Source organism: Candoia aspera, chromosome 1 (genome assembly GCF_035149785.1).
Source record: "Candoia aspera isolate rCanAsp1 chromosome 1, rCanAsp1.hap2, whole genome shotgun sequence".
Classification (NCBI taxonomy): Eukaryota; Metazoa; Chordata; class Lepidosauria; order Squamata; family Boidae; genus Candoia; species Candoia aspera.
Genome location: NC_086153.1, coordinates 245,419,516 through 245,445,919, shown reverse-complemented (window position 1 = coordinate 245,445,919; position 26,404 = coordinate 245,419,516). Strand labels below are relative to the sequence as shown.

General features: G+C 37.1%; 1 protein-coding gene across 1 annotated transcript in view; it reads right to left on the bottom strand.

Annotated features, from left to right (window-relative positions):
• Positions 1–211: 211 nt before the first annotated feature.
• The window catches only part of PLEKHA7 (pleckstrin homology domain containing A7), a 143,355-nt gene continuing 117,162 nt past the window's right edge, over positions 212–26,404 (bottom strand). The window contains exons 19-29 of the mRNA XM_063289405.1: positions 25,967–26,068; positions 25,048–25,156; positions 24,375–24,613; positions 23,844–24,032; positions 23,578–23,695; positions 18,283–18,362; positions 17,047–17,247; positions 7,283–7,435; positions 4,651–4,784; positions 3,811–3,950; positions 212–1,858 (exon numbers count right to left, since the gene is read on the bottom strand). Coding sequence (XP_063145475.1) covers positions 1,767–1,858; positions 3,811–3,950; positions 4,651–4,784; positions 7,283–7,435; positions 17,047–17,247; positions 18,283–18,362; positions 23,578–23,695; positions 23,844–24,032; positions 24,375–24,613; positions 25,048–25,156; positions 25,967–26,068 — 1,557 coding nt within the window. The 3' untranslated portion in view covers positions 212–1,766. The remainder of the gene's footprint in view (positions 1,859–3,810; positions 3,951–4,650; positions 4,785–7,282; positions 7,436–17,046; positions 17,248–18,282; positions 18,363–23,577; positions 23,696–23,843; positions 24,033–24,374; positions 24,614–25,047; positions 25,157–25,966; positions 26,069–26,404) is intronic.

Below are 26,404 nucleotides of genomic sequence, written 5' to 3'. Positions count from 1 at the left end.
TTATGGGAAAGAGGTCTGTAATTATTCCCAATTACAATAGGCTATACAATTTATTTATTAAAATGGGTCCATCTTTTACAAGTTTTTTATCTGGGTTGGCATTTGTATGAAATCCAGAATTATTGAAATTCTGATTACTTCAATAAAATTGCACCTTATTGTTAAACAGTGGTCACAAAGCCATATATATATATATATATATATATATATATATATATATATATATATAAACTCATTGTATATCTATCTAACAGTATAATGGTTTTCAAAATTTTCCTTTCTAAAAACAAAAATCCAAAGAAAATAATGATGCCTCTTATTGGATGCATCCAATCTTTTAAACATATGCAGCCCTTGTTTTTTTTTTTTTAACAACAAATCTAATACATATTCTGTTCCTAAAAATTCATTGTCATTTAGTCCAGCACACTAAACCTTTAAAATCTATGAACATCAGCAGGACCTGAATATGCTTGACCATGCGGTGAATTATGGCCATTGCACATATTTTACATAGAATATTAAAAGTACTGTTAAATTATCTGGTTTCTTTTCTTATACAAAGTTGTTCTCTCTCTCTCTCTTTTTTGTACAAACGTTCTCTGTACTTAATTATAAAATGTGTTCAAATAAGAATAGTTTGGAGAGAAAGCTAGCATGGCGACACCTCTTCCTTCGTCCTGGTTGCATTTGTGCATTTGTTCATTAGGTGATTGTTACTGACACATTCCAGGAATCACTGTTCAGTTACTGCCTTGGCTGGCATAAAGAAAAACATAATGCAGTTACATATTGTTGAAACAACTTTGTGAAAAAGAATGAATTTTTCAATAGCTGTTAATAACTAGTAGTGCACATAGGTAATTTTAGGCTGTGAACAGAAGAGGCTTATGATGGGGCAGGTAGATTAGATCACCTTATAAAGCACATCGCTTCCCCCCTTCAACTTTTTTACATACCTGATATTTTACAGACGCTCCCCCAGAAAACCCAAGAAATAAAACAAAATTGTTTTGTTAATCAATCTTAATAAAAAAAGAAATCCCCCAAGCATGATCAGTTCACTCAATTACATTATAGCACTATCATGAATAAAAGGCAATGGTTCTGATATTCTAATGTGAAACACACACTGACTTGGGAATAAACATCCTTTTCTTTTCAAAAAAGATAATATATTTTAAACATAGAATAACCCTATGAAACTATGTACAACTTGGTTCATTGCCAGGGCAAATCCCCAAAAAGTGTGGCAGGGTTTGTTTCTGTAATTATAATTGCCATAACTATTCTTCAATTTATGACTTGTCGTAGGGAAATGAAGGCTCTTTTATTTCTGCTACCAATAATAATATCTGTTTTCTTGTCAACATAATTTGCATAGTTAATATTTATTTAAATGTTATTTACTATTTTAGGTTTTTTCTCGTTTCCACGAGAGACGGCTTGTGGCAATTCCCATTTTTATGGTGTAATCTTCAACATGCGGGTCCTGCTACCACAAAACCACCTCTATACATTTCATCTTAAAATGTGATAGGGAAATCAAAACAACTTGCAATCTCACAGCAGTTCCTGACAATTTCCGTAAGTTCAAATGTACCTTGTAAGAGTTTTTATTTTTCTTAACTGAAGGAGTAAAGAAACTTTAGGTCACTAAAGTTGGCATGCAGGCATAACATTTACAGAGAGCTCCAACAGTGGTGAAGCATATCATTAATGGCAAAATAGGCAGCAAGAGCAGTCAGTTCTTACTTTCAAGGAGTTTAGACAAATGTGTAGTGAAATCCATTGCTTAAGGGGAGTGGCTGAGTTACAGAAGGTGAGGGTGCTTTAGGTGGGTAAGTCAACTGCAGAGCTAGAAGGGATCATACAAAGGAATTAGGCACCACAATTGTTCTTTGGGTTATCCTCTCTCACACACAGACATACGTAGCTTAACGGGCTTGACTTCAAGATAGCAGGGCCAGCTATCAGTATGCATTGTAGTACTTTTTGCAAATCAACATGTACTTTCTGTGCCAAGAAGATTTAGTCTTACAATACAAAAAAACATTTTTATCTTCTTTTCTTCATTGTGCCTGCCTCAAAAAGGAAGGAAGAACTCTACTCTCTATCTATGAGAGCGTGGTTGAGTACCATCAAGCGCATTACAAAACCTTGCAAACCGAGATTCTTTCAAAATATATGGTGAGATTGTGGAACTTTTTGAGAACCTGAGCGGTGCGGTGATTGGACCCAGCTTCAGGTCTATCCTCAGCCATGCAAGCTTGCTGGGTGATTTTGAGCCAGTAATTCTCTCTCAGCCCAGCCTACTTCAAGGGTTGTGGTTGTAGGGAAAAATGAGAGGAGGGCGTGCTCTTGAGCTTCTAAAGGAAAGACGGGATATAAATCTAATGAATAAACAAACTATACGTGTTTGCTCTCACTAAGACACTTTGCTCCACTGAGATTTCTTGCTCGGCTTTTGATTCATTTGATAAAAAATACATATATCAAAGTGGAAATAATTCTAGCAAAAGTGTCTTTCTCGAAGATAAATGTGGAATCTGCTTTTCTCAGAAACGAAACAGAATCTGCCGTGGATATTAACTTGAGGTGCTGCCTTACTGTTTGAGAAGGCTTTTGCAATAACCAATTTTTAATATAATATTTTAAAAAATCAAAGGAATTAGAGAGGATTTACTGACATCACAAAATAAATGTAGATAGCTTGTGATTTTGTGTTGCGACTTACAACAGAATTGAAACTGAAACTGAAGTCAGTTAAAAAAATAGAAAATCAACTGGGCAGGCTACAGATAGTACTGGCCCTGCTATATACAGTGAACATATTGTGCTGTATTAGTAACACATTGAAAGACTAAAATAGAAAGGAAGCACCACTGAGCAATAACAACCTCATCTGCTATTTCTGTAGACACTGTTAGTTCCAAAGAAGACAAAAATTTTAGCTGAACCCCATCATGCTCTAGGAGGATTAAAGTACTAAATTTTCAAAAATAATTTGCCCAGTTCAAGCCAATTAGCAATTCTAAATCTTGGAATAGTGCAATCAATCAGTCAAATTTCAATGTTTTATTTTTATGAGGTTTTCAGCATTTTGACTGAAAAGCCTGAACATGAGAACAGAAAAATAGATGAGATGCTGTGCAAGATATGATGATAAAACAATGGTCTCAGAGCAAAGAGAACTCCGTAACTAACACCCAGTGCAATATTGATTGTTTTGGAAATAGCCCCACTGAAGGCATAGGTAAGGAAAGTGCTCCTCTACTGAGCCAAGGACTGCCTTCAGTATGAAGACAATCCACTAGCACAGGAGTTCACAGAGCTGAAAAAGGAGCAAATTGCTGACTAATTTTCCATCTTCAAATGTCTACCTAATATTTTGTTCCAACTGGAATCTCTACCATATTGATGTCTGCAGATCTTTCTAAACTTTGGACATCAAAAATGTTCATTTAATCTTAATGTATGACGTAGCATTCTCTAAAGTGCCTTAGCAGATGCAGACTTGCTGCAGAGAAAATTTTGTGTGCCGTATCATAATCTTTCCTAGTCAAATAGGAGGAAACGATGCCCAGCACTAAATACTGATTAGTGCAATGCATGGTTCAAATCCAGTGGTTCAGATCTACAATGGAAGCCGTCCAATTAGGACATCTAAACGTAACATAAGAAGTTACGGTCTTAGTGTTGGCCCTGGTACCTAAACTAGCCCAGAGGAAAGGTATAAATGCACATTATGTAGCAGGGTAACTAAGACAATGTATTGCCACAGCCATTGCTTTATAAATAGAGCAATACCTGCTACCTCTTTGCTCCGCTGAGAGGCTTCAGAAGCCAGCGCATATGATATGGTAATGATGCGTTCTTGCTCATGTAGTTGTGACTCTACATCAGAAGAGTTGTATTTGTCCTGAATTGGAGGCTGTAGGTTGTGCATACTAGGGTAAACATGAAAAGAAGAGAAGAAAATAAACTGCTGCACTTAGGCACATGCTGTACTCAGAGTCACCACCACTTTCCAATACATGCTCATCATGGAAAGAAAAAGTCTTCAGGGTTATGAATCTGGGGGTATATAATATCTCAGTTTTTAAAATTCCTTTACGTAATTTGTGTATTATCAATTATTAATATCCTCTGAGTATTAAAAATACAGATAAGAAAACAAAAGAATAACAGAATCCACAAATGCACAAGATAGCTAAATAAATACAATCAGCAGAAAAAATATTACTACAGCAAAAAGTTTAAACACGGAGAAGCTTAAAACAAGTTTTAAATGCCTTAAAAGAATGGCTCTTAAAGGGCCTTGCTGGGAAGGCTACCCCAGGTAATTTACGACCAAACACTCCCTCTGGCAGGTATCTGCAGCAATGGAATGCCCCATAGATCAGTTTGCCATTTGGACTAGAACCAGAAAACGGTTCCTGGATGAAACATCCAGCTGCAAAATGTGGACAGAGACCCAGTATTTTACAGGTCTATTTTTATAACATGCAGAAACAAGTGAGATTTACTGTTCTAGTAGCCTCTTCCTACAAGATAGGCTGAAGCAATAGAATCGATTATACATACATAATATGGCTTTTCATAATTCCTAATGTTACAAATAAAGAGGAATTATGCCTAGAGCCTTACCTTGATTTGGTCAGAATATGCCTTATTTTTTCTGCCTTATAGTATCTTGCTGCTAATTCTTCGGGAGTGAGTGGATCTTCAGGCTCCATTTCAACGTAACGTTCGGGGATTGCAACCTTTTCTGGTTTTGACAACTGGGAATGGGGATGAGTTTTAAATAATTATAAATGTTTACTATACTACATACAGAACATTACACCATTTGTACATTCAAATACACAAAAGGGGGGAAAAGGATGAAACAAACAGTTTAATATTTCTGTACATTCGCTGCAAGGTTCCTGTGAAATGTGTCATATAATAGTGCCTGTCAACCAAAATGGTTTTTGGGGAAACAGGTATTTCTTCTCTTTGCTCATACTTCATATCTGCTCTAGAAGAATTGAAAACTCTCTGAAGTAGATATGGTATGTGTGTGTGTGTAAATGCAGGGGGAGAGGCACCTGCCCAACATCATAATTAGTATACAACATTGTTTTTTTTCTTCAGAATAAAGTTTATTAGAAAAACGAAGTATTGGTACCAAGTATAGGGCTCTAGCTAAAATCTAGCTAAAAGGAAAAATATATAGAATATCTAAATTCAGATTTCCCTTATGCCTTCATTTTATCACAAATGTGCTTTTTTTTTAAGGAATGTACAAACAATACTAGTGGGAAAAATCTCAGGGAAATGCTTAGGTGTAATTACTGTATAAGGAATAGACTCTGAGAATTCAATTTAAGAAACAATTTCCCATACCTCTTGTTATTTCAAGAAATCTTCAGGGATCATAATACAAGCTTAATCTGGATAACAAAACCCAAACTGACATATCTAGAATTAATAAAGTTATTTTATGTTATTTTATTATTTTGTTAGTTTATCTTAAACTGGCCATTTATTCAGCAAGGTATTTTTGTTTTTGTTTTTGCTGTTCTTTAATATGCCAGTGAAATAAAATATTCTTCTTTTGGGCCACAAGATGGCTCTGTAGGTTTCTAAATATATTGTTAGGGGGGGAAAACCCTCAAAATCTGATGATATTCTGTCTGTGGTGATCTCCAGAAAGACTCCTTTCCAAAAGGTTGTCTGTGTCAGGGCAGGTCTAATGTCCACAGCAGAGTTGTTCCATAATGGAGAAACACTTCTTGACTTCAGCTTCCCTGATTTCATGAAAGTGGGGAATCACAAGCAACTTTTCCTGGGATGTTCAAATTGGACAGGCCGATTGTGGTTGGAGGGTGCTATCCTGCATGCACCATGGTGTGAAGTCATATACAGCTTTATAGTATTTTAAATTATACTCAGAAGATGACTGGCTACCAGTGTAGGGTCTGAAGCACATGTATAATGTGCTCTCAGCATTTAATACCAGTTAGCAGATGGGCCCTGCATTTTGTACCAAGTACAGTTTCTGAGTGGTCTTTAAAGTTAGCCCCCTGAAGAGCACATTGCCGCTGTCCATCTGGGAAACTAAAAGAGCAAGAGTTACCATTGAGAGGTCCTCCTCCTCCAGGTAAAGCCACAACTGGCACACCAGCCAGTTGGGCAAAGGAGCTCCTGGCCACAGCATCCACCTGCCCATCTTGCAGTAGCCATGAGTCTAGGAGGATCTCCAACTCATAGACCTGCTCCCTCCGGAGCCGCGCCACCCCTTTGATAGGCAACACTGGAGCCTGCAAAGAACCGTGATGAACACGGAGCAACTCGCTTTTGGTTGGGTTCTACTTCAGCCTGTTTCTTCCCATTGCTGGAGAGAACAGTGCAACCTTTTCTAATATATCACCATTCAGTAAAAGTTGTGATTGATAGCCTATTTGTGTTTGTTTTTAATTTAATGTTGTATTTTTATAATGGTTTTTTACAACTTTTTATTGGTAAGCTGCCCAGATAACTTTTATAGTGAGATGGTCTGTGTATAAATTAATTAATTAATCGATCGCTCGAATAAATAAATAAATAAATAAATCTATTCGCTCTATTTTATCAGTGCTTTAATACTGTAGGAAACAGTGGTGTCCACAGGGGAGCAAGGAGGGTCAGAGTAATGCAAGCAGCATCATGGTGTCACGATGTAATCCATATCCTTTTCTACATTTTATTTTATTTATCAAACTTTATCAACACCCATCTCCCCCACATGGGGGGAATACATGAGCGAATGACACCCAAAGGGATGGAGCTTGTGGCATGATGCTGCTTTTGTCCTTCTGATGAAAGCTGTGAGATCCTAGTAACTCTACAGCAGTGTTTCTCAATCCTGGCAACTTGAAGATGCGTGAACCTCAGTTCCCAGAATTTCCCATGCTGGCTGGGGAATTCTGAGAGTTGACGTCCACGCATCTTAAAGTTGCCAAGGTTGAGAAACACTGGTCTACAGGATGCCTGGGTTAATTGTCTCTAAAACCATGCATTCTTCCCCTGCAGATTCAAACATTTTAGTCACTTTCCTAACATAGCTTTCATGCCACTACATACATACCAAAAAGAAGAGTCCTGTACATGCCTCAGAAAACTCCCCTACTTCACTTAAAGTGTAAACTTGTTGAAAACTGACATTAAAGAAAACAAATGGAGAGCAAAATAGTATGTAAAGCTTGGAAAACAGTGAATACAAGACTTTATATATAATACCAACAACTAGCCTTACCTCTTTGCTAATATCCAAGTTATAATCTTCAGGCTCTAGATCTGTCTCTGTTACTGCAACAGGTTCGATTTTTAACCAATTATCTCCAATTTTTTGTTCTGTACACACTGCTCTTTCCAATAACTGCAAGTCAAATTCTTGCTCCCGCTTCCACTAGTAACAGACAGGAAACAATGACATGTTTGACCATATGAGTAGTAAGTTTTCAGCAAGTGTTGACTCTCATTATCTCAACTTCTGAATAGCTAAAATGGAAACCAAGGGCTACTATAATCTCTCTTCCTGAATTCTCACTTGATGGCTGCTCTGATGAAGTCTGAAACCTTTCCAACCAGCAGAAATTAATGTCAGGTCAAAGTTGACAGTAGATTGGAGTTAGATTCTGACTCCATACATTAGGAATCAGAGATAACTAGATTTATTTATATTCCACTGCAGTAGGAAAAAAAATGTATTCCTTGAGGAAAGCTCTTCCCAAATATGGTATCTGACCAGGGAAATAGGCGTTTATTTTGCCTATGACACTCAACCCACAGTTCTTGAAAACTTTGGATCAGATGTAGCCCCAAGATCTCCAAAAGGTATTATCACATTGTAATTCTTTAAGTGAATGAAACAGGAAGTAATCATATTAACTACATTTAATTGTAGTTAAACATAAACAAAATGAAATCATGTTCTGTTTTGAGACTTCCAGGTGGAAAAAATGGCGAACACCTCTCCAAACAGTGGAGATGCTGCTGAGGTGGAGATTGGCAGCTGGGTGGTGGGCTCAGGCCAGCGGAGCTTCTCCGGACAAGGAAAAACCTTGGGGATCAACCACTTGTGCTTCGGCAGCTCCTCATGATGAAACCCGCAGTAATTGGAGGGAACCTGCGGGAGACTCGCAAGTAGAGCGCCAGGAGAGGAGGAAGAAATATCAAGCTCACAGCCTCACACAGAGCCTGCTTTAAGGACACTGAGTTTGCTCAAAACTCCACTTTCTAGCTCACATTTGGAAGTTACAGAGATCTTCCGAGCAGCAGAGCAACTAAACTTCCTGGTGAGTGTTCCTTCAACCTGGGGCAAAATTGAAGTAAAAATGAGGAAACAATTATAAGGATTTAAAAACAATTAAAAGCAAAAAGCTTGCCAAGAATTTGAACTATGAAAGTTTAAAACAGATTAAGGTGACAGCCAAATTTGGAATATTATTTATTTTAAAGTACTTTTGAATTAATTAAATAAATACATGCCTCCATGGGAATGAAGACTGTTTAAATTTCCTAAGAGGAACGATTGGCTGGTTTTGAGATAAGGGAAAGTTGTGAAAGATCATGTGACCATAGAACTATGGCATGCTGGATGGGACTAAAGAGTTAAGGATATAGACAAAGGGGAAGAAAACCTCTTTTCCTTTTTATTTTTCCTTTCTGAATTCTAAATTTAAAAAGAGAAATGGCTCCTCCTAGGAAAGCAGTGAAAATCACAGGAGGGAGGAGCGGATTTTAACAGAGCAGATGTCATGAGTAAGGATGGCGAGCAGGGGGCTCCCATCCAGACTGTCAAGCGCATGCGTAGCACTGAGGAATTGGTCAGCCATTCAAAGAGACACAGATCGGGACCGCCTTAACCTTTGGGGTTTATATGTCTGGGTTTTCCCACGCTTCTTCAGTTTGTTAGGATTCCTGTTAAGTACTAGCAATAAATATTAGAGACCAGTTCCTTGTCTCAGCGTGTTTCCTGGCTGTTAGGACAGCAAATAACAGAAAAGGGGATTATGCCAGAGATTTTACAAAGGATGTTTGAAGAATTGGGGAAGAATGTGACAGCATCAGTGACTGAATCTGTTAAGAGAGATTCGCAAATATGGAAGATGAATAAAAAATGTGAAGAGTCTGTAATACAAATGAGTGTATAGATTAAACAAATTAAGGAAAAATAGAAATTTTAGAAAATAAGACAGAAATAAACAGAGAGATGAAAAAAGATCTAGATAACGTGGCACTACTGGAATTCTGCTTGAGATTGGTGAAGATATTGGGAAGAGGGTAGTTGAATCCTTAATTTTTTTTGGAATGGAAGGAAGAAAATGTGGATGCAGAAGTGGACAAGGTGTACAAAATTCATACAAGATATGCAAAGCTAAGAACTGTATCAAGATTGTGCACCTCATCAGGATGAAGACAAGAGACCAGGTTCTACAACATTTTAATACTAAACTAAGGATTAATAATTCAGATGTAATTCTGCTCAAAGAAATGCCTATCAGAATATTGTGTAAGAGAAAAGAATATACCTTTCTGACTGACAAACTGAAACAGAAAAAGATACCATTCCATTGGGACAAATTGGAAGAAGTGATTTTAACTTTTAAGCAGCAGAGATTTCAACTTAACTCAATCCAAAAGGCGAGAGATTTCCTTGGAAGGTTTAAAGAGGAATTGGAGGAGATGCAAGTGGATCAAAAAGGAGCTATGCAGCAAATGACCAAGGGGGAATGGATAGATGATATTCTAGAGGTGACAGACTCGTCCCTGGGGGAGCTGGGGGTGTTGACGACTGACAGGAAGCTCTGGCGTGGGCTGGTCCATGAAGTCACGAAGAGTCGGAAGCGACTGAACAAATACAAAACAAAAATGCAGCAAATACAGCAAGAGACTACTACTTTGGGTGCTCCAGGTATAGGTTTTTCTACATTCACAACATGATATGGATTTTAAACACCTAATGTGGAATATAAATTGGACAAATGCTCTGCAAAAAAAGAAAAAAAGGTATTTCACTATTTGAAAACATTAAAACAAGAGGTAATTTGTTTACAAGAAACACATATAAGAAAAAAGGACAAAAATTTCTGATTTATAAAAATTTGGGATAAGAATTTATCTTGGCAGGGACAAGTAAGAAAAATGGAGTTGTATGTAAACCCACAACTATGACTAATACTGATATTGATATTTATGATTATAGTAGAGATGTGGGAGTTGAAATTAATTTGAATGAAACCAAGATGATGATATTGGGAATATATGCCCCAAATGATAACAAAGTTACATTATTTAAAGGACTTAAAGAAAAACTAATAGACTTGCCATACGTAAGAATATGGAATAGATATAACCCCAGGCTATGTCCAAAAATACCCTTAATGGTTTCAGCACAAGCAGCATTTTACAGAAAAAACAGCGGGCAAAGAGAAATGGTTAACATATCAAGGTTTGTTAGTACAGGAACATGGAGAACTTAAGATGAGGTCAAGAGAACAATTGACTGCAGAGGGATATCATTTTCAATGGCTTTCATATGCACACTTAAGAGAGAGATTTACTATAGATAAAGGAGCTGGAATTGAACAACGTAAGATGGAATTTGAAACTGAATTAAGTACAAATGATGAACATGTGATTGCTAAAATGTATAAACTTCTGTTGAGATTTGAAGCAGAAAAACAAGTTAAAGAGTACATGATAAAATAGGCTTTTGGTTATAATACACACAAGGACCAATGGGAGAGAATGTGGCTAAAAGGACTGAAATTCACATTGTGTTATAATTTAAGAAAGAACTTCTATAAAATGACATATTGTTGGTATATGACACCAGAGAAATTATCTAAGGTGTATAAAGGTACTTCTAATCAATGTTGGAAACATGAAAACATGAAGGGACATTTTACCATGCATGGTGGACTTGCTAAAAAGCAAAAAATATTGAATACAAATAGATGTGATGATGCAAAGAATTTTAAAGATTAATATTCAGATGAAACCAGAACTTTTTTTATTGGGACTTATGGATAGCCAATTAGAAAGAACTTACAGAAGACTGGTTTTGTATTGCAGCGAGACTACTATATGCACAGAGATGGAAAAACACTGAAACACCCACAATGGACAAGTGGATTGTGAAGATGGTGGAACTCGCAGAAATGGCAAAATTGACCTGTTTGATCAGGGATAAAACAATAAGTATATTTATAACAGACTGGCAACCTCTTGCGGAATTCTTGCTGAAAATGGAAAAAAAGGAATTGGTAATTTATGGATTTGCTGGTTCAAAAAGGGTTGAATATGTGAAGAAGGGGACCATCTAATGTAATCTTAAAGAGGGAGGAGGGATGGTAAGTTTGTTGTTACTGCTCTAAAGAAGATCGGAAGTTGCTACTTTATGTAACTTTTTCTATCTGTAGTTTCCTGCACGTTTATCTTTTTTCTATTTCTTAATTTTTCTTTATACATTGTCATGTTTATCCTTTACCTATGTTGAAAGCTCTAGTAAAAACTGAATATATAAAAAAAGAAATCACGTTTTTTGTTCTGGACTTACTCTAAGAAAACTAGCCTACCTAAATTACTGAGAATTGTGGAACAATTGAAAAGTAGTAAAGAAATGCTGTAGAATGTCCTCTTAGGATCTTAAGTTTGCATAAGGGACCATATACAAGTACATACGAAGTACTGAAATGCGTTGTCCCTACACCTTCTAAGGATGGACTTGACTTATTCACATAACATAATTCTGGGATGACATCTTACCAATCACTGTAAAAGAAAATCTGACCTCTGTGTCAGTCATGGCTAGACGTCATTTTTACATGCCTGCAGTAAAAGATGATAGCAGACAAGCAAAATCACATCATTAAAAAAAAATCTTTGACAGAAATGGGGCACTTAAAACACTAAACACATTAAATAATAAAAAGGAAGAATGTCATCCTGAGGATTAGTAAGTTGTGATCAAAAGGATAAAAAAGGGAGCCAATTTCTTATAAGGGAATGAATCAAGGGGCGCCAACCAACAAAACTCCTAGACTCAGCTTCCTTTGTGCAACAAAACAAACTTAGCTGAAACTAATGAATTCGAAAGGGCAAATTTTCCAGTTAGAACTGGGAAGTAAGAGCTTTCTTGCAAGGACTCATTTAAAAAGGAGTAATTAAATAACTGCTGGTTGTAGAAAGTGTGCAACCCCTGCAAGTCAACCATCTAGGGAAAAGATTCTGCTGTTATTCTATTAAACAGCTTATAAAAATTATGAAGGACATCAACATTTCAAACCAGTATTTTGGATTGTGGCTTTGTTTCATATATTATGTGGTTTAGAAAACTATCTACTAAAATCAAATAATATATGTTTGTCATTATGTTTTACATTTCTTACTATTTAGAAGCACTCCATACTAATCAAGAAATATTTTTTAGCTTTTTCAAGAACGGTAGAACTTTAGCACAATGTAAAATGACAAATTTGCAATTGTTTTCAGAACCACTGAATATCCTCAAAATATGACAGAAAAAAATTAAAGTTCAGAATTACCATAAATATCAAATATACATGAAATGTGTCAATTACTTCCAATTTTACATTATATCTTTTTATCAGAACAAGCTAAGTTTCAGGTGTCCTATAAAGCCATCCTCCGACTAAGATATGCTAACTATACAACACTCATACAGTAATAGAGTATTTCAGTCATTTACAAGTATTTCAGAGGTATCTTTTACTATAAAATAAAGGGCAGCCTGAATGAAATACAAGGGATTTTTGACATATAAATTTGCAAATGTGATATACTGTATTTTCCCTCTCAGCCGCATTATTTCAATCCATAAGCTACACAAAACGTCCTCTGTGGGGCTGGACCTCTGGGCACTGTGTTGTTCAAACAAGCCTTCTATCATGGTAACTTCTGAAATAGGCAAGTTTCAGAATATGTGATACAACAAATGGGCCTTTTGTTCCAAAGCAAAAGGAAGTGTAGTCTTGTGTTTGCATGAGTTAGAAAATGCATAGTGACTCTTGGGATCACAGTCTGTCCTAAGTGGATCATTCACATTCCCATTCAATAGCGTGTTATTTCGTAAAGCCACACAACAATATCCTATCTCCTTGGACATCCCGCTCCCCTTTGTCATGAAGGCAAAGCACTCAAATGGCATGAATATTACTGTTTGACTGATCACATAAAAATGTGTTACTGCATAAAGTTTTCATTGCACAGTAGAAGACCTTTTCCCTCCAACTTTTTGGTTCAACACAGTTTGTATCTTGAATACCCAAGAACAGAATTCCACTCAGGATTTTCCCACTGGATGAAAAAGGGGGAATTGATTTTGACTGTTCCCTCCTTTCTCCTGTAGTGCACATAAATCTGTTTTAGAGTGCAGGAGACCCAGTGGAGGTTACCTTCTTCCACTTACTCCAGCAACAACCTCCATTAAGTATCAGTCAAGGAACCCTTCTGTTTGCCCAGAAGCGACCTTGGAGATCCAGTCTAAGGTGTTTTGGAAAAAAAATATATTATTCATGCACAAGCTCTTGATTTTTCACTCAGAACATACCTACATTTGTATTTGTTAGCAATAGGAACATTTGCTAAATTTGAAGGCAACTGCCCAAATAAAAAATTACAGACTTTAAAAAGGAAGGATTTCTGGGGGAGAAGTTCAATCACCTTCACAGTTAAAGCACACTGTAACCAGATGCCTACTCAATATTCAAGCCAGGCCTGATTGCATCCATAAACATAATATAAAGCAATATTAATACTGCATGTTATACTAGAAGAAATACATGAATTCAGTATTAAGAAGCATTTTTATTGGTGTTGATACGGAATCCTTTACATCAAAATTTAATGACAATCCAAGTATTCTGCTTAATATTTTAATGTCATACTACATTTAAAAATTGATCTTTTAAAAAAATATCAGTGCACTGTATTAAAAGTAGATTTACACATACAATTTTTGTAATGTTACAAACTGTGCAATCTAATTACATATTTCATTTTTACCATTTTGGCTGTTAAGTTATTGTTGTGCTGTAAATTGTGCTTTCAAACATTACTTTTTGTGCACTGGAGCCCTTTGGATAAATGAGGATTTTTTTTTTTCTCGGGCTGTGCTATTTTTATTTTTACAGCAAGAATGAAGACCAATATGGTATGAAAATATGTTACATTGTTTCAATTGTTAAAATGCTATGAAATGTTTGCATCAGAAATAATTATAAGTTTGAGAGCCACATGGTTTTTTAAAAATCAGGTTCAATTCTGCTACTTAAGTATGTGATATGGCAGGGCTTTATTTTTCCTGTTTTAATATTACTTCTTTTTTTAAAAAATAACCACAAAGGTAAATATCTGAATGCGCCGCTTTCCTTTAAGTGTTTACATGTATACTTATTAAGTTAATGGCTCATGAGTGCCTTGTCAATTAGTGCAACCAAACAGCAATTTAAAATGAGAACACAAGGGTGAAAAGTCAACAAAAGTAGAAATTTAACAAAAAGGATACCAAAATGCAATTAAGCCTGGCAGAAACTGAGCAGTTTAGTTAGAAATAGTTTTAAATAATTAGAAGCTAAAAAAAAATGCCATTATGTATGATGAGTGACTTTAAAAGCAAGAGATCTTGTGCAATGAATTAGGCAGGTGATGAGCATAATTCTAGTGAGCCAAAAGGAGAAGACAAAACAGTGATTGCATAAACCCTCAGTTTTAAAAACCTTAAATAAGAAAAAGTCCTGTGGCACTTCAAAGACTAACTTTCACAGACCATAGCCTATCTTACCAACAATGAGGGAAAAGAATAACATTATTTGCTTACTTTATAAAAAAAGATGAGACCAGTACGTTTCTTCCCTGTTCAAAGTGTCGGACCTTTAAGAATAAACTACGCATGAATGGGAGCAAGCATGGTGTCGTGGTTAAGGGGCGAGATGCAGAGTAAGCAGACTCAGGTCTTAGTTCTCCCTCACAGGCATGGAATCTGTTAGAATGGCTTTGAGACACACACTTTCTCGCAGCCCTAGCCTGGGAAGCTGAAAAGCATCTATCGTCTATATATCCCATACTGGACCAGCAGGGCAGACTACGTCCATAGCCTCAAAGAAAAGGCTTTCATCCTGCAGTGGATTGATTCAGGCTGATGATGTATCAATAAAAAGAGGGAGACAATCAAATCAATGTGAAACACTGTCGTTTATGACACAGTATTCAGAGTTTGTTCTTACTTAAAACTGGGAATGGGGCTATCTTGCAAGAAAGAACCAAGAAGATAAAACAAGCTTCCTACTAGCAACTACCAAAAGGAAAGATCTTTTTTGAGGATGGTACATAAGAGAGATTCTATCTGAGAGCAATATTACCATGGAAACTAACAATATGAGCCATTATTTATCCATGTAACTATATCAAAAGGACAGATGATAGGCCATTTGCACTCCCACAGTCTCATCTTATTTTTAAAAAAATATTTATGTTCAGAATAGACATTCCTTAGGAACAAACTAGCCTCAGTTTTGTACATGTGTGTGAACAGAATTAGATGTCTTTTGATAGGGTATTAGAATGGTCCGATCCTGATTTCTCTCTCTCTGTCATGCATCTCTTACATAAATAATCAAAATCTGATCTACTGAATACATTCTCATATTTAATTTATTATTTAGCTTGATTTTTAGATTATGTATTTAATGAACTGGCCTCTAGCCCCCCCAAAGCTTATCATAATAAATTTGCAGGATTTTGTTGTTTTTGCAGTAACAGATTAATATAGCTACCTCCAATTTTTCACAATCCTAAAAACATGGTCTACTACCTTTAAAATCCTAGGGCCATTTTAAACAGTAAAACTTATAGTGATGTTTTCGTAGTAAAATCTTTCATAGTTATAACTGAATAGTATGTTATTTCAATTTTAAATTGACTTTTTTATTTTCTGTTAACTCCAAACCGTAAAAGATGGAAGTGTGCTGTGGTTTGAGGACAGTACAGGAAATCATTCCCACTGAATTTATCTGAGTTCATTCCCTTATTTAGGAAAACATCTTGGTAACCTAATCCTAAATTTTACTATCCAAAAAAAGGCTTGACAATTAAATGAAACCGGCACCTGCAGTAAGAGCTTCAGTCACTAGTTCTATCACAGACAGTGGCCATTTCTAAGACCAACAACACGCCTCTTTTTGGCAATCAAAAAAGCAGCCCTAGTTAATTTTCCATGGAATTGTATCTTCTCCATAAACAGGTCACTTCTATGGATTATGGCTATTTCTTGTAAATGAATTATGTTAGCATTGTTGAAATATTCTTTTATATAAATATATTTCTTGAGTATGTAAAGCAGCAATGATTGCAGTGGTAATGAGTATTTGCTTAGTTGCCAAAAATGAGTAATTGTCAGTTTATATTTAATTTGAAATTATTTTTCTCTAATTGAATGGAGAACCTTGCTAGAATATTGTTCACACCTTAAACATAAATGATCAAGGGGCATTAGCAACAATATGAATCCATTAGTTTTGTTCCTATGTTTAATAGTTAATCTATAAAATTTCTGAAAACCTAAAATGATAGCCTATGAAATCTTTATTTAAATAACCATAGGTACTATGATATATACAAAACGGGCAATATTTTTTTTAATTGTGCTAATATTGTCTACTGGGCTCATTCTTTTATGGTGCAATCAGAAAAAAAATACTATATTCATAACCTAGCAAGAAAAAAATGATAAGACCAACTCATTATCTACATTAAAATATATTTCTCCTTCTCACTATACTTTTCTTATGCCAATTTATTTCCTACTTCCTATGTTAAACTGTCAGTATTTATAGTTAAAAGCCATTTTCTGTTATGCACACCCTAGTTACTGAAATAACATCATAATATAATTAAATAATACAAGGTGACATGCACTCTCAAATAAAAGTGCTTACTAGAGAAGCTACAGATCGTTTTGTTTTATCTAGTCCTGTTAAGGCATGTCTAACATACTGAGCCTATGTCTGCAGAACCAGGTTGGATGAATGATCGTGATGAGACAGAGTGTCTTTCTCCTTGACCAAGAGTTCTTTTGCGTTCACGAACTATTGCCTTTTGATGGCGCTTCATTCTTTCTAGTTGTTCCTCGGCACTCATTTTTCCTCTTTGGTGATCTCCAGAGTATAAGCGTTCCAAGGCACTCTTTGGTCTCTCCTTGAAAATGATACAGAACATGTTTTTAATGAAAACTTTTAAAGAAGTTACTATAACTCCAAACTACTTTTACTAATTTACTGTGGACAATATTGACACAGAACTATGTTAGTGTAAGAGGCTGAAGATGACAGAACTATCCTTTCACTTATTTTCTTTCAATGCAAACTGCCCAAGAAAAACTGTCAGCTTTGTTTGTAAAGTGTACAGTTTGGAAAAATATCTGATTAAATTTCTAGGATGAAGCATATCAAATAGAAAAATTGGCTATAATTTTCCTCTGGACAATGGACATGCTTTGGATGATTTACAAGTTCCTAATTCTTCAGAAGAAGAGTATACAATTAACAAGTATATAACAGAAGCTGTAACAACTAACCTAACCTAAAGTGGGGATGTATATCCACAAACTTATCTTGAGCTGTGAATAAACCCAGATTTAAGGTGCTTCCAGACAATGATAATATGCAGCAATTCTGTCTTTCCCTCCTTAAGAAACTTGAGGAAAAGGGAAGAAGCAGTTGGAAAATATGGGAGAATTACAAATGGGAAGTAACAGTATCTGGATCCCCAGCCCCATAAAAATCCATGAATGCAGTAGCACGACTGTCTTAAAGCACTCACCATCTGAATGATTTGGTCTAGTGGTTAAGGTTCTGGGCTAGAAACCAGGAGTCTGTGAGTTCTAGTCCGGCCTTAGGCATGAAAGCCGGCCGGGTGACCTTGGGCCAGTCGCTCTCTCTCAGCCCAACTCAATGCAATGTAGACTAGCCTCCTCGTGGTGCACCCCGGGCAATGTGATTTGTCACGGCTAAATAAGCTACATATCTGGCTGCTGGACCTCACAAGGACTTCCCAGCAAGAAAAAGCAGCATGAACACCAAACTGCTATGCCATACGATAGGAAAAAAAAATCTGAATGATCCATCTAGGTGAATAATTTTAAACTCCAGTGGATTATCAAATACTAAAGCAAAATGACATACATTAAAGTGTTGTTCAGAACAAGGGGCATCCTTAATAAACATATGTTACCTTGGAAGCATCTCTTCGAAGTGTTGAGTATGATGAAATTGTTGATGACTGATGGAGTCTAGAAGCTGAACCAGATAATCCTTTAAAAAAGGGGGAAAAAAACCCTACTTAGAAAAAAGTGCAGCTGGTGTTTTTTAAGTCTAGGTTTTGCAATCGATTCAATTTATGTAGCAAGATTAGAAGATCACAGAACTTGTTATTGTAAGAATATTAGTTTTGTATTCCACTGATTAAATCTAAATTACTGTAAGTCAAACAATCTGTAATCTGGAGCACAATGCTGTCTTCTTACGGCTTATCCACACACTTTTTGCCTCAGCTCTGAGATGGGTTGTTTGTGGAAAACATGTCCTCACAATTAAGTCTCTCTCTCAAGGCCAGCCTGCTATTAAGATAGGCTAAGGCCACATCAGCAAAATCCAGCAGGGAACTGATGTTTTCCAGCAGAAAAGTAACAAGCTCTCCTCTTTTCAAACTTTCTACATTGCAGGGAAGAGAGTGGTTGGTGACCTACAGGACCTCAACTGGCCTGCTGCAGGACTGCCCTTCCCAACTGTGCCTCCCTGGCCAATTCTGCTTTGGATGTTGGAGGACAACATCTGACAGCCTTGCTGACAGCTAATTATTTGGGGTGGGGTGGGGGCTCTGGTAGGAACAGTGAGCTTGTGGAATATATAACATGCAATTACTATTCCTACCAGAAATCTCTGCCACCACCTCCTACTATAGTGATCCCTGCCTGCACCCTCAGCATTCCACTCCTGGCCTCTGTGCTCCACAGCAGCAATAGCCAGAGAAGATGGCCCCATTTCTGAGGTACAGCACGAGGAATGCTGTGGGGCAGACATTTCCCAAGTAGCATATTTTTCTTCTGTCCAAGGACTGGAGGAAAGCACATTGCAAGGGGCATGGGAGAGAGCCTTTAGTCATTGCTACAGTCATAGTCTTCTTTCTTGAAGTTTTTTATTAGGTCTGAGAATGCCCTGAGTGTGCCACAGAAAAAAATTGGCCCAACAGTAATATATGAATAGGACATATCCAAAGCAGAGAGGAGTCCAAAGTGAACAGGAGTAAAGAAGACCAAGTAGAGCAAACACAGGAATCGAAGTATATATTATGAGAAGTTATGAAAATAAAATATATTTGGAGCAAGGAAAAATTCCATCATGCAAGAGGATGTTACTGTATGTAACTGTATATTATGCTATAATATTATATATATATTGTTTAATTAATAATAGATATATTATTATATCTATAGATTATATCTATAGATTATATCTATAGATTAATAGATTATATATATCTATTATTTTTCAATTTTCCTATTATTATTATTATTACAGGCAGTTCTCACTTAGCTATCACAATTGGGACCTGCAACTCCATTGCTAACCACCGCAGTTGCTAAGCTGTCCATGACAGCAATGGAATTACGACATCATTTCCCATTCAATCACTGAGGGAGTCACTGTGGTCATTAAGTGAAATATCACGTGACCGTGACTTGTAATTTTACTTCTGCATTCTCCATTAACTGTGCTTGTTGCAAGCCGGTTGGGAAGCAAGCAAATTGCAATCACATGACCACAGGATACTATGGATTGGTCACAAAGCTGTTTTTTTGTTTACACCACTGTATAAGTCACTTGTGGTCACTAAACGAGGCAGTCGGTAAGCAAGGAATACCTGTACTTAGATTTATACCCCATGTTTCCTCCAAGAGCTCAAAGCAGCATATGTAGCACTCCAGTTTCCTCCCACAATTACAAATAAAAGCAACAAGTATAGCATATACTGAATGTTTGGCAGAAGACTATGAAAACTTTGTCTCAGGTAAACTAAGTCTAGTGTAATTGACCATACCAACTCAGTCCCAGAATGAGAACAGGCAGCTGGGAGCCTGAGACCATGGTGGGTGAACAGGACAGCAAACAAGAATGAAGGAGCTTTGTGTGCAGTTCTGTGAGGGAGAGGAGCAGGAGGAGAAGCAAGCTGATCTCCCACCTCTAGAGATTAAGCATCAAGGTGAATTTAATAACCGAGTGGGAAGGCTATGATTTCAAAGTCTGTAGAACACAGAGGCTAGTTTTTAGGTCAAACAGTTCCTAAAGACACAGATAAATCAAATTTACCAACAATAAATAGTGTTCAGGTAGAAGGCCAGCTGGAGAAAGGATGTTTTCCAGTTTATTGCACAGAGTCAAATGTATGACTGTCTGCACGCGGGACATAAATTGTGGTTATGTGCTCACTGCAACAGGTTCCTGGCTGCCAGGAAACAGGTTTATTCCCTTGAAGCCAAGGTGGCTGAGCCAGAGATGCTTAGAGAAGCAGAGAGGTACACAGACAAGGCCTCTGAGGATGTGAGAACCTGATCAATAAAATTTGATCACAATTTGATCGATAAAAGTGCAGAAAGGTGGCGTTGTAATGCTGTGTAGATTGCACAGTGTGACGATGGCAGATGTCATGTTCTATTCAGATAAGCTACTACACAGTGCTGAGGAGGAGGCCACGGTCACAGCCTGTGCTACCCCTAAAAACATTGTGAAATGTAGCTGGGCAATCCTGGAAGCCAAACTGAAGCTGCTGAGTAGCAGACCGAGATCCACGACTGTCGCTGTAGCACTCTTATGTCCAGATAGAGCTCACAGTTCTCAGTGTGGATGAGACAATGGAGTCAGAGTACTTGACTGTGAATGAGAACATTTAGTGTGTATAAGAGAAACTTGGTGGAATGGAGAGAACCTGTTGTATATAGTAATTCTTGGATATAAGCTTAACAGAAAGGACTGGAAAGGGTACACTGAGGAAGGCATGGTTCTGCATATTAAAAGAAGGTGTAAGGTTAGAAAACATTGGAAGACTGGACTCTTTCTCAGAACTACTCTGGGTGGCAATATTTGGCAATAAAAGTAAATTAAACTTAGGGAAATGCTATTGCCCATCTGACCAAAGTGCTAAAGGTGATGTTAGGACAGTCAAATCAAGGAGGCTTGCAAGTCAGAAATTATTGTAATAATGGGGGACTTCAATTACCCTCACATGGACTTGGGACATTCAAGTTCAAGCAATTATAAAGAAACAAAATTTCTAGGTACCCTAAATGACTATGTCATAGAATGGGTAACCTAAAACTGACCAGAGATGAAGAAACTCTAGAATTAATCCTAAATAGGGACCATGATCTGGTAACTCCCCCGAGTGGGGGAGATGGCGGTAATAAAAATATGACAAACAAACAAATAAGATCTGATCAGTTGTTGTGGAACCAACTGGAAGCAATGATTTTAATGCTATTACTTTTAGCATGCCGACAATTTGGAAACTGCTGGCAGGGTTCAACACAGTCTCAAATATGAGGGAGCTGATGAAAATGAGATGAAAAGAGAAGTCATGATGACCAAATCTATCCATAATGCCTGAAGGCTATTTAAAAACGTAATAATTTAAGGTCAACTACGATATATTCCACACTGTAAGAAAGGATTAACCCAGTTACATGGAAGGAGGTAGCACTGTCAACAATGCATATGTGGATTTTCCAAAACCCTTTGACAAATTCCTCACCAAGATTCCTGAATAAACCTAGTATTCATGGGATAATGTACAGTTCTGTATTGCTAATTGGTTAAAAAAAAGAAAGCAGAGAACAGGAATAAATGGATAATTTTCACAATAGAGATAAAAAGCAGAGTTTCTCAGTACTTTTTATGTTGTTCATTAACAATCGTAGCTTAAGTAATGAGCTACCCAAATTGGCAGCCAATATGAAATTATTCAGGGTGTTGAAAACTAAAAGAAGAGCTGTAGAACTAGATGAATGATCTACCAAATGGCAGATATAGTTCAATTTAAGTAAACTTAAATGATGCATATGGAGGTAAAAAAACAACAACAACCCTAACTACTTGTATATACAGATAAGGTTGGAAGATCAGTGTCTGTATGGCATCATGCTGCAAACTCCATCCCCTGTATGCATGTTTTGTGTCAAGCTGCCCTTTTTGAGCACATGTACAAAAGGTGTGTGGCTTGCTTTGCAGTGCCATGATGCTGCTTCAGTCACCCAACCCCACCCGAGCTCCCAATGGGCACTGCTGGGTCTGAGCTGTCTCAGGAAAATCAGGAAAAAAACCCTTGGTGCCACGATGATAGCAAAATGAAGCAGTTGATTCAGTATGCAGCAGTTACAAAAGAGACAAATTCCACACTACGGATTATTAGGAAAGTGGTTGAAAATAAAACTGCCAATGCTGAAATGCCTTTATATAGTCTACAGGTTGCTGGCTGGGGAATTCTGGGAGTCAAAGTCCACACATCTTCAAGTTGCCAAGGTTGAGAAACACTGGTCTACAGTAGGTCTGCGTATCGTTACTGCATCAGTCACTTGTACGTTAGAACATGGGGCCTAGAGCTTGGGCCAGCTGTCAGCTGGGATCCTGGCAGTCTCCTTTCTTATGCTGGTGCCACTCTAGGCCTGGTTCAGTGTCCTTAGGTCTGCTTCCTGAAGCTCTTAGTGCTCCGGGCCTTTAAAGGGTGTGGATCAGGGGTAGCTAGCATTCTGGGGCACCTCTCAGGATGCCAGGACTGTTGAACTTCCAGAAGTCTGGGCCACTTTTCCAATGCTAGTACTCTGGGCCACTTAGAAAGGCCAGTGGCTGGGCTACTCGAGAGGGATCTGTCAAAGCCTTCAGGGACACCCTATGGATGTCACTGCTCTCTGCTGCTGACACTGCCCTACTCACACAGCCACCACTCTGCCATCACATCTTCTCAGCCACTGCAGCCTTTTCTCTTCATGATGCTGCTATGAATCCCTAACAGTTGGCCAGCTTTTTAAAGAGCCAGTTCAACTGATTGGCAAGGGCAGAGCCTTTAAAGGCAGAAGTTGGAGAAGGGATGTGGACATTTCTATCACTGTGTTTCCTTCCTTCCTTCCACACCACAGTATGTCATATATCTGAGAGATCTAAATGTTTTACTCAATTCTTCATTGAACTGTATTCATTAAGCCTTTAACAGAAATCACTATACTTACGATATCTCTCTGCTTCCTGGATCCTGTAATCTGAATTACATGGCTTAGTGTTTCAGCAGTAGGATTTATGCATGTGTGAATACACACACACACACACACACACAAACAAATTGATTCTTCAAACCTTGCCCTTTTAAGTTATATCTGGAGTTTCAACAAGGCCATGTGTCAAACAATATTATCATTTGGAAATGCAAAACCATAATAAATATACTCTTATAAAATACAGAAATATCGGTCTGTTGACTCACCTCTGCTAGGTAATGTTTGGTATCTGCTGTCAGTACCAAGAAAACCAATAGAAGGTTGGCTCAGATCACCGCCTATTGTTACCAATTCAGGTTCGCTCACATATGAGCGGAGTTCTACCTACATGGATAAATATACAGTTAAACTAGATCGCAACATTTTTCATATACTGCCTCCCCACAATCACACATACTGGATGGTTGTACTAGAACTACAGTAATGTTTGAACTATATAAATATAGTATAAAACCTGGGACTGAATGCTTACCCTGTAATCTCCATTTACATACTGTCCAAGTTCACGGTCTCGTTTTCTTTCATCAGATTGACGTTTGAGACCACGCACTGATGTATGCCTTATTACAGTAGCTTCTTTAGGAAGAGGTGGAACAGCTGGTGGGTTATCATCAGGGCTATACAACTGTGGGAGAGGAGGTCTTGGTGGTGCTTCATCTTCCTGATATAGCATGAAAAAGGGAACATGTGTTCATTGCTCCATGTGGAAAATAACCAATACCAACTCTCCTGCTTAAATCACAGCAAAATAATATATATAAATTTAACCCCACTTTCCTTCAAGAGTTTTTCCTGGGATTTCCTCAATTGCAAGTCATTTATAAGCAGATTAAGTCAAAACCTTTAACTGATCACAATCAAGAACATGGTAAAGAAACCTACAATATGTCATTTATCTGATATCAGCCTTCATTACTTCATGTTCTACACACAAGGAAATCCATTACCATTCTCAGTGCATTTTAGACCACTAACTACAAGAGTGTGGAACTATGACACTTACAACCTTTGGTTTTAATTTTACTGGTGACTGGATTGGAGGTTCAACTTTTTTCATTTGTTGGGATGGAGAAAACATTCTGGGCTGTGTATAAGGCTGAGGAAAAAGTCTGACTTCCAATGAGGGCTTGACAGGACTAGATGGTGGACTTCGCTGAGTAGAAAGTTTGCTGTCTGTTGACATGAGAGTAGATGATGATGAAGGCACTAGAGGCTTTGAAAATGAAGGCACTGTTTTTCGTTCTGCATAAAACACACGTTACATTCAGATGTAACACAAAAATACGAATAACTTATCTCCATAATAAACAGGAAAGTAAATCTAAGATTTAGAAAAAAACCTAAAATTTATTCAACTGGTTTTTAGAAATATGCCAACACATATAGCGCTTTAGGACACCATCTCTGAAACAAAAGCCATCAATAAGTTATTATGTAGAAGACTTAATGATAAAATACTAAAACAATTGTCATCAGGGAAAGGTAGCTTCGTTTTTTGTTGGAAACATTATGAATGGCAAAAAATGGGCCAAGGAGTTCCTTCTATGCTTCAGATATCATTAGCCTAAAACACAAGATGGAAGCACACATATATATGCTAGATTTCATTCTAGATTCACTGCATTTGATAATATTCTGGTAGCTAGATTGGAAATATTTGTATTAAGCTTTCTTACCTGGATTCTTGATGGATTCAATTATGACTTCATAGTTCGATTTATTTGCACTTAGGCCAGCTGTAACATCTTCAATTCTCCATAAATCTTTTTGCATTTGAGTTTTCTCCTAATAAGAGGGTGGGGGAGAGGGGCGAAGGAAAATCAATATTGGTTACAGAAATAGAAAATGGAAATTGAGGACATGGCTTTCTTTGCTAGAAAACAGCACACAACATAATAATTCTTACATTATTCAGCATTCTAGGAAAAATATATTTGCATATAATTTGTATAATTTGCTTCTGAAAAGGTACAGAGAAGTACAATGAATGGGAAGTCTGTCATGCTTGTTCTTTATTGGTTGCTTAAAGGGAGAGGACAGGATAGGGCTGTTTACAGGATAAAATCTCTAAGGAACTATCGTAACGTATTTTAAAATATAAAATAAGCAGCCAAACTATAAAACCAAACAGTATTCAACATAAACATCACTAAAAACTCCCCAAATAAGGTGCCATCAGCAGATAATGCTTCATTTGACAGCAATAAATTAACATAATTCCAACTGAAATAAATAAGTACTGAAAACCTCCTAAATGCTGGATCAAAGAGACCACTCATATTTCCCAGGAAAATTTCCTTGGCAACTCAAAGATGTTTGGTCACCTCAGAAAAAAGGTCCTGTTTATGATTTTGGCCATAGCATTCAATGATTGGCCAAAGAATGGGACATCATATGCTTATCATAAAGATTTAGTACATTTGCATGTATATAGGTAGTTCCAGCATATTGTGATATAATATCCATGCAAAGCATTTTTTCTTTCTACAGGAGAAAAAAAAGACTCTATTTCCCATCAAGAATTAGATCTCCCAGTGAGATAAGATCTGACTAAACCTTCAAACTGCAAAGTGAAAAGATTGAAAATAGCCTGACCTGAGAAAAACATGATCTATTCATCTGTTCTTGCAGAGCTTGCTTCAGCTGGTTCACATCTTTTTCCAATTTCAGATATTCATTCCAGGCATTTTCCATTTCCTATTGGCAAAGACAACAAACTCACTTTTGCCCTTTCATAAGCAATAAAAAGCCATGAAGCTGCTGGTTAATATAAATATTTAAGCAAGTACTTTATGCAAGTGTAAACACAAGTAAAAGTACTTTAGGCTGTAATATATGCACACAGCTCTTACTTCAGAGTAACCTTCATTAGACTCAGAAGGCTATATTTTTATATATATAAATTGGACCATATAAAAGAAAACAATGGCATATAACATAAATGCATAGCCTCCTTTTCAACTTCTATGTGACACCATTGGGTGAAGTCATCCACTGGTTTGGGGTTCGGTTTCATCAGTATGCTGATGATAC